Source organism: Beta vulgaris, chromosome 7 (genome assembly GCF_026745355.1).
Source record: "Beta vulgaris subsp. vulgaris cultivar EL10 chromosome 7, EL10.2, whole genome shotgun sequence".
Classification (NCBI taxonomy): domain Eukaryota; kingdom Viridiplantae; phylum Streptophyta; class Magnoliopsida; order Caryophyllales; family Amaranthaceae; genus Beta; species Beta vulgaris.
The window spans coordinates 19,177,352-19,195,328 of NC_079208.1; the positions used below are offsets into that span (position 1 = coordinate 19,177,352).

A 17,977-nucleotide genomic window follows, 5' to 3' on the forward strand; every position below is an offset into this window, starting at 1 on the left:
AGTTGCTGGAAATTCAGAAAGTTAATATTTTAAGGTTTTTAATGGTTTTTAATCACTAGAATAGTTTATCTATACTAGGGATTAAAAATTAATGAGAGTTTAAATTATAAAAACGATTTTTAAAGAAGTTTAGAAGGGTTTGGGACGTTTTTAAAGTTGCTGTATTTTTTTTAGTACAAGTATTTACTCGATTTCTTGGTTGTTTTAGGCGGAGAATTCACTGTAGGGGACTTTTATTGCTTAAAAGTGGCCTACCGTTACGTTTATACGAGGTACGTACATAGTCTACGTGCTAAATGATTAGAAACATGCTTTAGGGATGTTTTTAATATGTAGTATCATGTATAGGACCTTGTAGTTCATATATATGATTTACTGAGATGGCTTTACATGTTAATTGCTTGTATGCTACATGTAAACTAAGAATATGTTTAAGTATGACTTGTTTGTATGGAAGTTTGATGCAAGCAACTAAGTTTAGTTTGGTATTAATTCGTGAGTGAATTAATGTAAGTAAATTGGAATCATGGATTCTTTGAGTTTATATTTATCTTATAAGAACCGAGGATCTTATTTGGTAATTTTGAGTTATACCTATATAAAGGTACAGTTTACTGTTGGCTAGGTTCAACAGGCAAGTTAGTAAAGAATAAAAGAAGTTAAAAGAGTCTTGGATGCTAAGTTGTGAACACTTATTAATTCTAAGATTAAAAAAGGAGTTTTGTGATGTTATGTGATTAGTAGTTGTGAGTATTATGTGCTTGGTTGGTGTCAACACAAGTATAAAATGAATGCAACGTAAAGTGAAACGAGAATAGGTTATAGACTTTAGACTGGTGCACGTCTAGAGTTGGACACTAAGGGTTGGAGTACATAGTCCGCCGTGATATGTATTCTCGAGGTTGGATTGATCACCATTCCTCTTTAGTTCAAAGGTTCCTCGATATCGTAGGTCATTCTGGTTTGCGGAGTCATGACCGTATTCCTATTTCAGAAAGTCAACTCGTCCAATAACTATTCCATTTAAAGAAGAAATAAAAGTTAGAGTCTAGTTCAGTAAGAGTATCTGCAATTGTTATGTTATTATTATTTTTATTTTACAAGTTGTGTTGTAGTATCATGTTTAGGATTATTGTTGTCTGATATGTAGTACTCAGCTTTGCTGATTACGTGCTTGTCTGTGTTTGTGATCATGGCTTTGCCTATTGATCCTGTGGTGATCCTTCGGGGGAGCAGAGTCAAGAAAGCATTGACATTACAGGTTCGAAGATGCATACCATTGGGGAATCTGGAATGGAGAGGCTTTTGTGATAGTAGTATTTAAGTTGTTCTAGGAGTTTATATTTTCAGACTTTAGCTTTGAGTTGGTGTTTCAGTTCAAACATTGTTTGACTCTTATTTCATAAGTTTAATAAAGTTGATTTTGTTTTAGTAAGTTTTCCGCTGCAAAATTCTGAGTAAGCCGAAACGTTATCACACGGGCGATAATGCCTGGGTAATTCTCTAAGTTTTATATATAAGTATTTTCTAGAAAGAGAGAATTATCGGGGTGTTACAAAGTGGTATCTGGGAGCTTTAGGTTAGTTTAAGACTTATAGGCGCCTAACTAACTAGCTTATTAAGTGACTTTAGCTTCTTAAGTTACCTAGCTTATTGTTATTTGAAGGAAACCTTAGTATTGCTCCTACGTTTCATTTCGAAAGATGAACACAAATATTTTGAGGATCAAAATTTTTTTTTTAGAACCGAAAATTTTTTTTTTCGGAAATTGGGTTCGAAATTTTTTCGAAATCGAGGAGTTCGAAATTTCTTTTGTCGTTTTCGTTTTTCGGAAATTTTTATGAGGCCGAATAAAAAAAAAAAAAAAAAAAATTGAGTCGAGTAAAATTTTTTTTCGAATGTCTTGAGTTCGAAATTTTTTTTTTAGGCAAAAAAGTAATGTTATTATAAAAAGTGCCTGCATTATTTTCATACCTTTAAGGGTTTACAACATGACATTGTGAGAATGGGTAGTATAGGAAGGGCATATAGGATAAAAATATTATATGCCTGCATTGAAAATTTAGTTCAGCATCATTATAAATTTTCTTCCCTGCAAATAAGTGCATTATTATTTTTCTTCCCTACTAACGATGCATGAATGTTTTCTTTCCTGCTAATTGTTATATCCTTTTGCCTATTAAAGTGTTATATTTTACATGCCTTTGTTTTCTTATCTTTGATTCTTGGTGGGAATACGTTAAGGAAGAGTGCTAAACCTTTTGGGTTATTGTGATGTAGCTCTACTATTATGGCTGCAAATTTAGGAAACTACTTTAACCCTATCGTCCTGACTGACGATGAAGACGACGACCATCATCCACCCATTGACCATGGATGAGAATATGAAAACTGCATTGGATAATGCGTCGCATCTTGAGGAGACACTATGCTAGGGATGATGAAGTCATCATAGAAATGGATCATGCTAGAGGAACTACCAGGGAAGACATATATGATGCATGTATGAGGGTGGAATCTGAACCTGAGGAAGATTTGGACACCATACCTACTAGGCAGTCTAAGATCAAGAGGAAATTCGTTGACTACTATGAGACTGACGAAGAGGACGAAGTTAGTGATGAAGACTTTGTACCTCAACAATATAAGGAAGATAAGGACAAGGATGGCAGTGTAGTGCCATAGGTTATAAACTTATAGATATTTTTTTTTTTATATATATATAGAGGTATATAAGGTTTTGTTAAAAGAATAAGGTTGGGTATATGCCAACAACAAAGGTGTTTTATAGGATTAGCATTTTAGGAAATATATATATTAACTAGTGTGTTATTTTATTTCACATTTTCTTTTCCCTTCTATGGAAGAATAAATTTAGTTTGTTTAGTTCAAGGAGTAAAAATTTATTTTGGACACGTAATGGGGAATATTTTTTTTATTTATTTTCATTATGTGATTTCAAATTTTCTTGCCTAAATTCATGTGACTATGAATTTACTTACGTGAACAACTGTATGAATATTAGTGAACATTCCATGTTGAAACTTAGTGAAATTGTATGTGATGCGATCTTTAGTGATCAAATCAAGTATTGTCTTGCTTAGATGTCTATACTAGTTTTCTGGAGCCTGAGTAGAGTTATATTACTTTCAGGTCCCGAAGTAGAATGGCTAACAACACTGAACTAGCTGACGCTATTCGCCTCTTGGCGGAGAAACTGAACCAGGACAAGGTTGAACGTCCAGAGACTGCTGGGGAAATGTTTGAAAGACTGTCCAAAGTGAAACCACCTTACTTTAAGGGACAAGCTGACCCTACTTTCCTAGAAAACTGGATTAGGGAATTTGAAAAGTTGTTTGAGGTAGTGAATTGCCCTGCTGACATGAGAGTAGGACAAGCTGTTTTATACCTGAAAGATGAGGCTGACTTGTGGTGGAGAGAAAATGGGGCTAGATTGAGTGCTGCTGAGGGATTCAATTGGGAAGCCTTTGTGATTGTGCTGAGAGGAAAGTTTTACCCTGCCTTCTTGAGGAAGCAGAAAGCCCAAGAGTTCATCAACCTTAGAATGGGTAGTATGACCATTTCTGAATACTATAGTAAGTTCATAGCCTTGTCTAGGTTTGCACCTGAGGTTGTAGCTACTGAGGAGCTTAAGGCTCAGAGGTTCGAACAGGGGTTGACTGATGAGATCCAGCTGGGATTAGGGGGTGAGACCTTTACATCCTTAGATGTAGTGTATGGGAGAGCTTCTCATATTTATGGGTTGCAATCGAGAAGAGATAAGAAGGCTGGAATAGTTGGTGAGAAGAGAAAGGAGGTTAGTACTGGAGGAAACCAAAATAACTTTAAGAAAAACCGGAATGGGAATGGGAACTTTCAAGGAAGGAACAACCAGGATAATCGTAGTCAGGGTAGACCTGAGAGGGTTCACATTTGTAAGTTCTGTGACAAAAACCATCCTGGGAAAGACTGTAAAGGAGAGCTAGTGACCTGTCATTACTGCCAGAAGAAGGGTCACAGAGAGTATGAGTGCTACGCTAAGCACGGAAAAGGTTTGAGAATTCAGGGAAACGGTAATCAGGCTAGACCAGGGTCTAATCAAATAGGGAACCAGGGTCCTAAGCCTGGAGGTCAAATAACCAAGGGAACCATAGTAGGCCTGTGCTAATGATAATTCTACCCAGAACAAACCTGCAGGAAAAGTGTTCGTGATGAGTCATAACGAGGCAGAGAGATCTGCGGATGTGGTAACTGGTAATTTCTCTATCAACTCAGTTTTCGTTAAAACGTTATTCGATTCGGGGGCTACTTATTCTTTTATTTCGCCTTCTGTTTTAAAGAGTCTGGGATTGGTGGAGTATGAGTCAATTGACTTGTCTGTTAGTATTCCTACTGGGGAAGTCGTTAAGTGTACTAAGTTATTTAAGAACTTACCTTTGAAGATAGGAGGGAGTGTTTTTCCATCCGATTTGATCGAGTTTAACTTAGGAGATTTAGATGTGATTCTTGGGATGAACTGGTTGAGTCATTACAAGGCCAGGATCGATTGTGAAGTCCAGAAAGTAGTGTTGAGAAACCCTTCGGGAAAATTTACCTCATATAGACGATTTGGGAAACCTAAAAACTTTGGAGTGATCTCTGCTCTACAAGTGCAGAAGTTGATGAGAAAGGGGTTGTGAGTGTTTTTCTGTAGGCGTGCAAGATGTGAGTAAAGAAGCTGAGTTAAAACTTGAGGATGTTCCAATAGTGAATGAGTTTATGGACGTATTTCCGAGTGAAATTTCAGGCATGCCACCTGCAAGAGCGTTGAGTTTACCATAGACTTAGTTCCTGGAACTGCACCTATATCTAAGGCACCTTATAGAATGGCACCTCCTGAGATGAGTGAGTTAAAGACACAATTGCAAGAACTTTTGGATAAGGGTTATATCAGACCTAGTGCATCGCCTTGGGGAGCTCCTGTTTTGTTCGTGAAGAAAAAGGATGGGAGTATGAGATTATGTATAGACTATAGGGAGTTGAATAATGTTACCATCAAGAACAAGTACCCTTTGCCTAGAATAGATGACCTATTCGATCAACTAAACGGAGCTAGTGTGTTCTCGAAGATTGACTTACGTTCAGGATATCACCAGTTGAGGGTAGCTGATAAGGATGTACCTAAGACTGCCTTTAGAACGCGTTATGGTCACTACGAGTTCACTGTAATGCCATTTGGGTTAACAATGCTCCTGCTATATTTATGGATTTGATGAATAGAATCTTTCACGAGTTTTTAGATAAGTTCGTAGTGGTTTTCATCGATGACATTTTGATTTATTCGAGGAATGAAACCGAACACGATGAACATTTGAGGATTATCTTAGAAACCTTGAGGAAGAACCAATTATATGCCAAGTTCTCTAAGTGTGAGTTTCGTTTGGAGAAAGTAGCATTCTTGGGTCATTTTGTGTCTAAGGAAGGAGTCTCTGTAGATCCTGCTAAGATTCAAGCTGTGAGTGAGTGGCCAACTCCAAAGAGTGTGACTGACATTAGAAGTTTCTTGGGTTTAGCTGGCTATTATAGGAGAGATTTTGAGGGATTTTCGAAGATAGCGGGACCTATGACGAATTTAATGAAAAAGGAGACCAAGTTTGAGTGGAATGAGAAGTGTGAGGAAGCCTTCCAGATCTTGAAAGATCGTCTAACCACTGCACCTGTCTTAACCCTACCTGATGGGAATGAGGGATTTGAGGTCTATAGTGATGCTTCGAAGAATGGTTTGGGTTGTGTGTTGCAACAGAATGGGAAGGTAATAGCTTATGCATCGCGTCAATTGAAACCTTATGAGGCTAATTACCCTACCCATGACCTAGAGTTAGCTGCCATAGTGTTTGCTTTAAAGATTTGGAGACATTATCTTTATGGAGCAACTTGTAAGATATTTACAGACCATAAGAGCTTGAAGTACATATTTACCCAAAAAGACCTGAATATGACGCAAAGAAGATGGCTAGAGTTGATTAAGGATTATGATCTAGATATCCAATATCATGAGGGAAAGCCAATGTGGTGGCTGACGCCTTGAGTAGGAAATCGAGTCATAGCCTGAGTACTTTGATAGTTCCTGAGGAGTTGTGTAGAGATATGCAAAGGTTGAACCTAGAAATTTTAAATCCTGGGGAAAGTGAGGCGAGACTTAGTAATCTTTCTTTGGGATGTCAGTTTTCGATGAGATCATTGAGGGTCAAGTGGGGATGAGCATCTAGATAAGATTAAAGAGAAAATGAAGCAAGGTAAGGAAGTAGACTTCAAGATTCATGATGATGGGTCTAAGGTTTAAAGGGAGGTGGTGTGTACCACAGAAGTGAAGACTAAAGAGACGTCTTATGGATGAGGGCATAATACTCCGTATTCTGTGCACCCTGGGGGTGACAAGTTGTATAAGGATCTTAAGGTGATATATTGGTGGCCGAACATGAAACGAGAGGTAGCCGAGTATGTGTCTAAGTGTCTAACCTGTCAGAAAGTGAAGATAGACCATAAGAGGCCCATGGGGACAGTCCAACCACTAGAGGTTCCTGGATGGAAGTGGGATTCGATTTCTATGGACTTTGTGACTGCCTTACCCAAGTCAAAGTTCTTTGGTCTAACCACGAGTCAGAAGAGGCAACGTGGGAAGCCGAAGAGGATATGAAGAAAAAGTATCCAGACCTATTCCTTGAGGTGAGTTACGAGGGCGTAACTCGTTTTCTTTATGGCTTTATACATGGTATACATTATGTTAATAGTCATCTAGAAGGCACACGAAATATATAAATTCTTAGATATTATTGAGTTTCATTGATTATTAGAAAATTAAACATGTTATTATAAAAGAGTATTTAAAAATAGTTTACGACTAACATGCTTATAAGTCATCATTGAGTTTAATGCATGCATCTAGCAACTGATAATTCAACATAGAATTAACGAAAAATGATTGAATTGCCAATTAATCAATTACTTATAATATAAGTATGTCTTCAAAATTGTGAATCATATCGATTTTGCGCATGCTAAATTACCACTCCCTTGATAGTAGGTTGCACATACTTGGGTGATGTGAGGCTGCAATGTCTATCATGTCCAAATTACTCATAATATAAGACACGTGTGATATTATTTTCTCTATTTCCACCTTTTTCACTCCAATTTCGGATATATAAATACCCACCATTTTCCTTCTTGAAATTACGCTAGGGTTGTCTTTTGCAAATTATTTTTTTAAAAGGTATTATGTTGTTTAGAGAAATTTTAAAAGGTTGTTTTTCGTAAGAACCGACATATAAAACTATATTATGACAACTTTTTCAATATTTTATTATTACTTTATTTTTGGCAATTAATTATATTATAGACATGTATCAGTATTATTGAGTGATTGACACGTGTACAAACTTAGGGCATGTTCTCTCCAGCTTATTTTCAGTTCAGTTCAGCTCCGATCCAATTAGTTCAGTTCAGTTCATCTCAGTTTAGTTCAGTTCAGTTCAGCTCAGCTCCATACTTTTATAAACCATTTTGTTAAATATTAGTATTATGTTGGTATAATTTATTTTACTAATTACTCTTATTATTATTATTATTTATTTTTATATCATTACTATTAAGTACTATTATTATTATTACTATTATGATTGTTTTTGTTTCTATATATTATTTTTTTATTATAGCTTTACTCATTATTATTAGTATTATTATTAAGAGGAACATGCTTTAGGTCAAGTGCAAATAACCCACGTTTTTTAGCCCATAAACCAATCAAATCGCGTCAAAACGGTTTATGATGCAATTTTCGCGTCCAATCCATCATTATTTTTAATTACTAGATATTATTATATTATTAATCTAATTATTAAAATAGTATATTAGTTTAGTTCTTAGATATTATTGTTATTATATAATCATCATCAAGTATTAATATATTAATACAAATAATATAAATAATAATTATTATCATTAATTTTTTATTATTACTATTATTTATCTATGATTATTAATATTATTTATTTATAAATATCATTTAAATATCCAAAATACTATTATTATCATTATTATTATTCTTATCAAATAATTATTATTTAAATTTCATATTATTATTGTTTAAATATTATTTTTATATTTATTACATTCAATTTAATTTAATTCAATACAATTCGGTTCAGTTCAGTTCAGCTCCAATCAGTTCAGTTCAATTCAGTTCAGCTGTTTTATGACGAAGAGAACATGCGCTTAATTTTATAAAAAACTTGACAATAAGGATTAATTGTGCATGTGAGCTTATGTTTCCTGGTAACATTGTTATTATTTTGTTGACTGAATTTTACTTAGTTCGAAGAAATGCTTTGACTTTTTCACATATGTTCAATTCTTGCTTGATTTTTGGTAATGATGCAAACTGTGACTTGCAAACTCCTACCATTGCTTTGGGTAATTTTAGGAAAAACTATGGGTATAAGCTTTCATATAACACCTTTTGTCATACGCTTATGGTTTACATTATTTATCAGTAAATTAGTACTACTTCTTTCAATAATTCAATTCTTACGTTGCTAATTCCCGATCTCTGGTGAGGATATAAACATACCAAAATCTTAGTTTCTTTCTTCTACCTTCCTCCATTTACCCTATGACTCCCCTCAATAATCATCCCACTTCAGATCCACTTCTCAATCCCCTGTAAGCATGTTTATCTGCTCCAAACTATATGTTTAGTTATCATTCTCTTACCTTCTCATTTCACACTCTCTTTGTGATATCTTGCAAGCAAATGGAAAGGTATTAAAAATTCAAGCTTGATATATATTGTAGTTAAAAAAGTGTATCCATCCCTAAATATTCCGAAGACATCAAAGGTCGTGAATGACACTTCAATAACATTTTTTTAGATTGTGAAATCATGAAGGCAAAAGCTATGAGAACTCTATCTTCGTTGATTTTTAGAGATTTGATGGTTGAATTGTTCTTTAATTAGTGCCTAAATTATAGTTGATTTTGTGCTTCTGATTATCAAGTATCCTAATTGTACTTAGGGCCTGTTCTCCCCATTATTTTCAGTTCAGTTCAGCTCCAATAAGTTCAGTTCAGTTCAGTTCAGCTCCAATAAGTTCAGTTCAGTTCAGCTCCAATAAGTTCAGTTCAGTTCAGCTCTATTCTTTTATAACCATTTTGTTAAATATTAATATTATTATGTTGGTATAATTTATTTTACTAATTACTATTATTATTATTATTATTTAAATATATGTCATTACTATTAAGCATTATTATTATTATTGTTGTTTCTATATATTTTTTTATTATAGCTTTACTAATTATTATTACTATTATTATTAGGAGGAACATGGTTTAGGTCAAAGCACAAATAAACCCACTTTTTTTAGCCCATAAACCAATCAAATCGCGTCAAAACGGTTTATGATGTAATTTTCTCGGTCCAACCCAATCATTATTTTTATTACTAAATATTTTTAAATTATTAAATCTAATTATTAAAATAGTAATATTAATTTACTTCTTAGATATTATTGTTATTATATATCATCGTCAAGTATTAATATATTAATACAAATAATATAAAATAATTATTATTAATTATCATTATTATCATTAATTATTATTATTATTAATTTATGATTATTAATATTATTTATTTATAACTATAATTTAAAAATATTCAAAATACTACTACTATTATTATTCATTATTATTACTTATCATTATAATTATTATTAATATTCATATTATTATTGTTTAAAATATTATTTATATATTTATTACATTCAATTTATTTCAATGTAATATAATTCAATTCAATTCAATTCAATTCAGTTCAGTTCAGTTCAGTTCAGCTCTGATAAGTTCAGTTCAGTTCACTTCAGCTTCGATAAGTTCAGTTCAGTTCAGCTTCGATAAGTTCAGTTCAGTTCAGTTCAACTGTTTTATGCCGAAGAGAACAGGCCCTTAAAGCTGAATCAAATTAATTCCTAATTTATCATTCATTTCTTACAACCAATAGAAAAAGGTCGCTACCTAAAAGAATTTTTGAAAATCCAATTAAATGCATTAACCAATAACGTAACGCCACGCGTACAAAAATCATTACCATAATGTCTTGCAAATTAGCCATAATTTCGAAGACTAAAAGCATAGAATTTATTGAATTTTTCCCGGCAGCATAATTTAAGCAAAGGTTTATAACTTACCAAATTAGTGTGATTATGATTGATTCATTTTGTATATAGAATCAATTTTGTCCTTGATTTTCGGAAATTAAGCATCATGCCACATGCATACTTGCAATGTGGAAGCAACACATCAACAATTTTGGATCATAATACACGTGGCATAGTTCTTGTGAGGAACATTTTGGAGGCGACATTTGGCAGAATTAATATTAGCTTGACATGTAGGATTTATGTACCTAGCTTTATATATATATATATAGATGATCGAGGACTGTGGCCCTTATTTGGTAAGTTTGCAAGTTATGCCTATATAAAGATAAGATTATTGTTGGCTAGGTTCAACAAGTAAAGAAAGTTGAGATTAAAAAGAAAGTATTATTGGATTGTAAGTTGTGATCACTTGTTAAATCCGAAGATAAAAGAAGGGTGCGTTATATTCAACTTATTGGCCCTGAACTTATTGGACCTTATCTGAACTAAACTTATTGAACCTGAACTGAACTTATTGGAACTTATTAAACCTGATTGGACCTGATTCAACTTATTGGACCTGATTGAACCTGATTGGAACTTATTGGACCTTATTGGAACTTATTGACCTTATTGAAATTATTAGACCTTATTGACCCTGATTGAAACTTATTAGACCTTATTGGACCTGATTGAAACTTATTATACCTTATTGGACCTGATTAAAACTTATTTGACCTTATTAGACAAAAACATTGACCATGAATAACATAAATATTACCACTAACGTAAATACTACACCCTCAAAATTTTTTATGGAGTAATAATTATTATAATTCGTCCTTAAAAAATAATGATTATTAATTATCTCTTATGATAATTAATTTAACAAAAAAATTTACTATTTATATATTTGCCTATACATAACTTTCACCACTAATATATCTAATAGTCTTGTTTTGATTTTATAAAACACTAGTAGAAAATCAAAAATTAATTAACATTTATTGCTAACAAGTTAAAATTGACACATATAAAAAATTCTCACTTCACTTTCATTAATGTGAAGGTAAGTAGATAGCATTAACTCCTTCCTTCATTTCTTCTCCTTTATTCTCCTTTCATTTATGTGAATGTACTAGAAGATAAAAAGAAAACAAAAAGAAAGAGAAAAAAAATGGTCAAAATCTTTTCTCCTTTCTTCCTTCTATTTTTTCTATTTTTTGCTTTTCTCCAATACTCCATTAGAGACACAAACACGAATATGGAGATAACTCGGCGAAAATTGCAGATGAAATATGGTTGGATGTTGGTGAAGAAAACGTATTGATTGAACAGGATGATGTAGAAGATGAAGAAAGATACTCCAGTGATGATAATGAAGCAATCAATTAATAACATTTATATCTTTCATTGTTATTAGTAACGAAAACATGTTATCTCTAGTTATTTAAAGACGAATTGCAAAATATTGTAATTATAATTATTATTATTATTGTTAACCTTAGTTATTTGACCATGATTATAATATTATTTAATAGCAATATGAATAATCAAATAATAGACAATAATACAAGTATAATACTATACATTGTGGTACTTTAATAAAAATTCTAATAATAACATAATCAGCTAATAGTAATATGAATAATAAAATAATAGACATAATATAAATAAATAATAAAATAATAGACACTAATACAAGTATAATACTATATAATCATTGTGGTACTTTAATTAAAATTCTAATAATAACATAATCAGCTAATAGTGATATGAAATTATGAATAACAAAGTAACGGACAATAATACAAATGTTTATTAAACATTGACTATTTGGACCTTATTGGACCTTATTAGACCTGCTTGGAACTTATTGGACCTTATTAGACCTGATTGGAACTTATTGCACCTGATTGGAACTTATTACACCTAATTGAAACTTATTGGACCTTATTAGACCTTATTGGAACTTATTGCCCTTATTAGACCTTATTGCAACTTATCTGAACTTATCTAAACTTATCTAAACTTATTGGACCTGAAACTTAATTTTTTAAGTTGAACAGAACGCACCCGAAGTTCAGTTGTAACTGTCTGATTATTATTTATGTGTTGCTTGTGTGTGTCATAACAAGTGATAATATGTAAATAACGTAAAGTGTAATGAGAATAGTTATAGACTTTAGACGGGTGCACGTCTAGAGTTGGATATTAGGAGTTGGAGTAAACGGTGAGCGAGCCATGGCTTTTTACAGGAATGGATTGATCACCATTTCTTTTTTAGTTAGCAAAAATTCCTCGATATCGTAGGTCAATCTGAAATGCGTTGTAGTGCCTAGTAGCACCCGTGTTTCATCTTCGTAGGTGAAGACATTAGTAGATAAGACAACTCAGTTCCAATAACTATTCCATTAAAGTGAGAAATGATGTTTAGAGTTTAGTTCAGTAAAAGTTATCTGTAGAATGTTGTATGATTATATTATTATTTATCCCTGCATGTTATTTACGTAGTATCATGTTTAGGAATGCTTATGTTTGATATGTAGTACTCAGCTTTGTTGATTACGTGCGTTGTTTGTGTGTGTGATCATGGTTTTGCCTTATTGATCCTGTGATGATCTTTTATGGTGAGCAGATTCAGTATAACATTAACATTACAGGTTCGCAGATGTGCATCATTGGGAATCTGAAGTGGAGAGATTGTGTAACTAGCATAGTTTAATTTCTGCATTTTTAGAACATATTTTATTTAAGTTCGTTGGAGTTGTTTAGGTTGGTTGGTTTAAGTTCTAACACTTGTTATTTATTTATTGAGTTATAATAAAGTTAAAGTTTAGTTAGTTGTTTTCCGCTGCAAAATTTTGAATAAGTCGATACATTATCACACGGGCGATAATACTTGGGTAATTCTCTACTTGTATATTATAAAGGTTTTCTAAAAAGAGAGAATTATCGGGGTGTTACAAAGTCGTATCAGAGCTTTAGGTTATTTTCAAACTTATAGGCGCCTAACTAATTAACTAACTAGTTTACTAGTTATTTGAAGAAAACTTTAGAATCGCTCCTACTTATTCATTTTGAAAACTTATAGGAATATATAATATTATATTATTTTTTTAACTTGAATTTTTATGTCCGAATTTTTTTTTTTGCTATGTCCGAAATTTATTTTTCGAATTATAGGAAGTCCGAAATTTTTTTACAGCTCGAATTTTTTTTTATTTCTTACGAAAATTTTAAAATTCCGAGAAAAAAAAAGAGTTCGAAAATATTTTTCGAAAAATTTAGTTGTTCGAAATTTTTTTCGAAAATTCGAAACGTTCTCGAAATTTTTTTTCTTTGGGAATCGAAATTTTTTTCCCGAACATATAAGTCCAATTTTTTTTGTTTAGTCGAATATTTTATAGACACTTAAGTATCATTATTATTTCATAAAATGTGTCTGCATTATTTTCATGCCCGTAGAATTTATATTACTGCATTGTGAGAATGGGAAGTGTAGGAAGGGCATATAGGATAGAAATATTATATGCGTGCATTCAATAGTTAGTTCAGCATCATTATATTTTTCTTCCTTGCTAATAATGCATTATTATTATTCTTTCCTGCTAACGATGCATTATTATTATACTTTCCTGCTGATGATGCATGAATTTTTTCTTCCCTGCTAGCTGTTTATATTTTCTTGCCTGCCAGATGTTATGATTTCCTACCTTTGATTTGTACTTACTCTTATTGTTTCTTGTGGGAATACGTTAGAGAGAGTACTAAGACATTATGGATATCGTATTGTAGTTCTCTAATCATGTCTGCCAGACTAGGAAGCAAGCTACTGGAACCCTATCGTCCTGAGTGACGATGAAGTTGACGAAGACAATGCACCCGTCGACGATAGAGAATACACGGATCTAGAATAGACTATGCGTTGCATCCTGAGGAAAGGGATACCTAGTGACGATGAGGTCATAATAGAACTCGACAATGCTAGGGGCAAAACTAGGAAAGACATTTATCATACTTGTTTCAGGTATGAATCTGAGACTGAACCCGAGGAGGATGAGGATACCCGACCCATTAAAAGATCCAAAAGGCAAAGGAAGTACATCAATTATGATGAGGATGGGGAAGAAGAGGAAGCTGATGATGCAACATTTATGCCTGATCAGTATCAAGAAGCTAAGGATAGGAATAACAATGTAGTATCTTAGATTTATTTTATGTCTCTGATTTATATATATACATAGAATATTAGCTTTAGAAATAATGTTGGATGTGTGCCAACAGTGATAGAGAAGTTTTATAGAATTATTGTTTCAGGAAAAGATAATACTATAACATTCTTTTATTAAATACCCTTTATGGAAGAATAAAAGTTATTATTTAGTTTATATGAGTGAGTAAGAATTTATTCTGGGCACGTGATGGGAATATTTTTATTATTTAAATCTTCATTATGTGATTATGTTCTTACTTGCTTGTTTCTACTTTCATGTTGATGTAAATATATTTTACATGAATGATTATGTGATTATTAGAGAACATTTCATGATTGAAACAAGTGAGAATTTGTCTATTGATGCGATCTTTAACGATCAAATCAAATATTGTCTTATCAGATGGACATATAAGTTATATTGGAACCTAAAGTAGAGTTATATTACTTTCAGGTCCTGGAGTAGAATGGCTAACAATACTGATCTAGCTGCTGCTATTCGCCTTTCGGCGGAGAAATTGACTCAGGAGAGGGTTGAGCGTCCTGAGACTGCTGGAGAAATGTTCGAAAGATTAGCTAAAAGTTAAACCACCCTACTTTAAGGGGCAATCTGATCCGACCTTCTTAGAGAATTGGATTAGGGAGTTCGAAAAGCTATTTGAGGTAGTAAACTTCCCCGGTGAGATGAGAGTAGGTCAATCTGTGTTATACCAGCTGAAGGATGAGGTTGACCTATGGTGGAGTGAAAATGGTGCTAGACTGAGTGCTGCTGAAGGATTCAATTGGGAAGCATTTGTGGTTGCCTTGAGAGGGAAGTTTTACCCTGCCTTTATGAGGAAGCAGAAAGCCCAAGAATTCATTACCTGAGGATGGGTAGTATGACCATCTTTGAGTACTATGGCAAATTTATAGCATTGTCTAGATTTACACCTGAGGTTGTAGCCACTGAGGAACTTAGGGCCCAGAGGTTCGAGCAAGGCTTAACTGAAGAGATCCAATTGGGATTAGGAGGTGACACCTTTACGTCCCTAGATGTGGTGTATGGGAGAGCATCTCATATATATGGTTTACAGACCAGGAGAGATAAGAGAAAGGGGTAGTAGGTGAAAACAGAAAGGATGTTAATACTGGAGGAAACCAAGGGAATTTCAAGAAAAATCGGAATGGCAATGGGAATTTCCTAGGGAGAAACAACCAGGATAACCGCAACAAGGGTAAACCTGAGAGAGTGCATCACTGTAAGTTCTGTGACAAAAACCATCATGGGAAGGACTGTAAGGGAGAACCAGTGACTTGTAACTACTGCCAGAAGAAAGGTCATAGGGAGTATAAGTGCTATTATAAGCATGATAAAGACCTAAAGGGTCAAGGTAATAGTAATCAGGTCATATCAGGATCCAACCAGTCTGGAAACCAAGGTTCTAAGCCTGGGGGACAGCAAAACAATCAAGGAAACTATAGTAAACCCGCAAATGAGAACCCCAACCAGAATAAGCCTGCGGGAAAGATGTATGTGATGAGTCGAAAGGAAGCTGAGAAATCTACCGACGTAGTTTCTGGTGATTTTTCTATTAACTCAGTCCTTGTTAAAACATTGTTTGACTCAGGGGCAACTTATTCTTTTATATCGTCATCTGTCATAAAAAGTCTGGGATTAGTAGATTTTGAAGTAATTGACTTGTCTATTATTATTCCTACTGGCGAAATCATAAGGTGTACTAAGTTGTTTAAAAACCTGTTGCCTTTCAAGATAGGAGGCTTTGTCTTTCCGTCTGACCTAATAGTATTCAACTAGGGAGACCTAGATGTAATTCTTGGAATGAATTGGTTAAGTCTTTACAAGGCTAATATTGATTGTGAGATTTAGAAAGTAGTGTTGAGAAACCCTTTTGGGAAAGTTGACCTCATATAGACGTTTTGGGAAACCTAAGAAGTTTGGAGTCATCTCTGCTATGCAAGTGAGGAAATTGATGAGAAAGGGGTGTGAGCTATTTTTCTGTAGTGTGCAGGACGTGAGTAAGGAAGCCGAGTTAAAACTTGAGGATGTTCCAATAGTGAACGAGTTTATGGATGTGTTTCCAAGTGAGATATCAGGTATGCCACCTGCTAGAGTTGTTGAGTTCACTATAGACTTAGTCCCTGGAAATGCACCGATATCTAAGGCACCCTGTAGAATGGCACCTCCTGAGATGAGTGAATTGAAGGTGCAATTGCAAGAGCTCTTAGATAAAGGTTATATTAGGCCGAGTGCATCACCTTGGGGAGCTCCTATGTTATTTGTGAAGAAAAAGGATGGAAGCATGAGGCTATGTATTGATTATAGGGAGTTGAATAATGTAACCATCAAAAACAAATACCATTTGCCTAGAATAGATGACCTATTCGACCAATTGAATGGAACGAGTATGTTCTCAAAGATTGATTACGTTCAGGATATCATCATTGAGGGTAGCCGATAAGATGTACCTAAGACTGCCTTTAGAACGTGTTATGGTCATTATGAGTTCACTGTAATGCCATTCGGGTTAACTAATGCTCCTGCTATATTTATGGATTTAATGAATAGGATCTTTCATGAGTTTCTAGACAAGTTTGTAGTGGTTTTCATTGATGACATTCTAATATACTCGAGGAATGAAGCTGAGCATGATGAGCACTTGAGGATTATTTTGGAGACATTGAGGAAAAACCAATTATATGCCAAGTTCTCTAAGTGTGAGTTTCGTTTGGAGAGAGTAGCATTTTTGGGTCACTATGTGTCTAAGGAAGGAGTCTCATAGTAACTGCTAAGATTCAAGCTGTGAGTGAGTGGCAACTCCAAAGAGTGTGTCAGACATTAGAAGTTTCTTAGGTCTAGCTGGCTATTATAGGAGATTTGTGAGAGATTTCTCGAAGATAGCAAGACCTATGACCAACTTGAGAAAAGGAGTCGAAATTCGAGTGGAGTGAAAAGTTGCGAAGAAGCCTTTCAAATTTTGAATGATCGTTTAACCTCTGCACCTGTTTTAACCCTACCTGATGGGAATGAGATTTGAGGTATATAGTGATGCTTCGAAAAATGGTCTAGGATGTGTGCTACAGCGAGGGAAGGTAATAGTGTACTCGGTCAATTGAAACCTATAAGGCTAATTACCCACCCATGATCTAGAGTTAGCTGCCATAGTTTTGCATTGAAAAATTTGGAGAATTATCTTATGGAGCGACTTGTAAGATATTCACGACCAAAGAGTTTGAAGTACATTTTCACCCAAAAAGACCTGAATATGAGGAAAGAAGATGGCTGAGTTATAAAGGTATGACCTAGTATCCAGTATCATGAGGGGAAAGCAAATGTGGTGCTGATGCCTAAGTAGAAAACGAGTCATACTTGAGTACTTGATAGTCCCTTGAGGAGTTGTGTCGAGATATGCAAAGATTGAGTCTTAGAAATTTTAAATCCTGGGAAATGATGCAGGCTTAGTACTCTTTTCTTGTGGGAGTGTCAGTTTTCGACGAGATCATAGAGGTCAAAGTTGGTGATGAGCACCTAGATAAGTCAAGGAGAAAATGAAGCAAGAAAAGGAAGTCAACTTTAAGATTCATG

General features: G+C 33.9%; 1 protein-coding gene across 1 annotated transcript; it reads left to right on the top strand.

The window, feature by feature from the left end:
- The first annotated feature begins 2,394 nt into the window (after positions 1-2,394).
- On the top strand, positions 2,395-4,712 carry LOC130589489 (uncharacterized). The gene is made up of 2 exons (XM_057390759.1): positions 2,395-4,092; positions 4,694-4,712. The coding sequence occupies exons 1-2, from the start codon at positions 3,167-3,169 to the stop codon at positions 4,710-4,712; spliced, it is 945 nt and encodes a 314-aa protein (XP_057246742.1). The 5' UTR covers positions 2,395-3,166.
- The last annotated feature ends 13,265 nt before the right edge of the window (positions 4,713-17,977 follow it).

Excerpts from the sequence above, each read along its gene's own strand:
- LOC130589489 (XM_057390759.1), top strand. The coding sequence starts at position 3,167 with ATGGCTAACAACACTGAACTAGCTGACGCTATTCGCCTCTTGGCGGAG.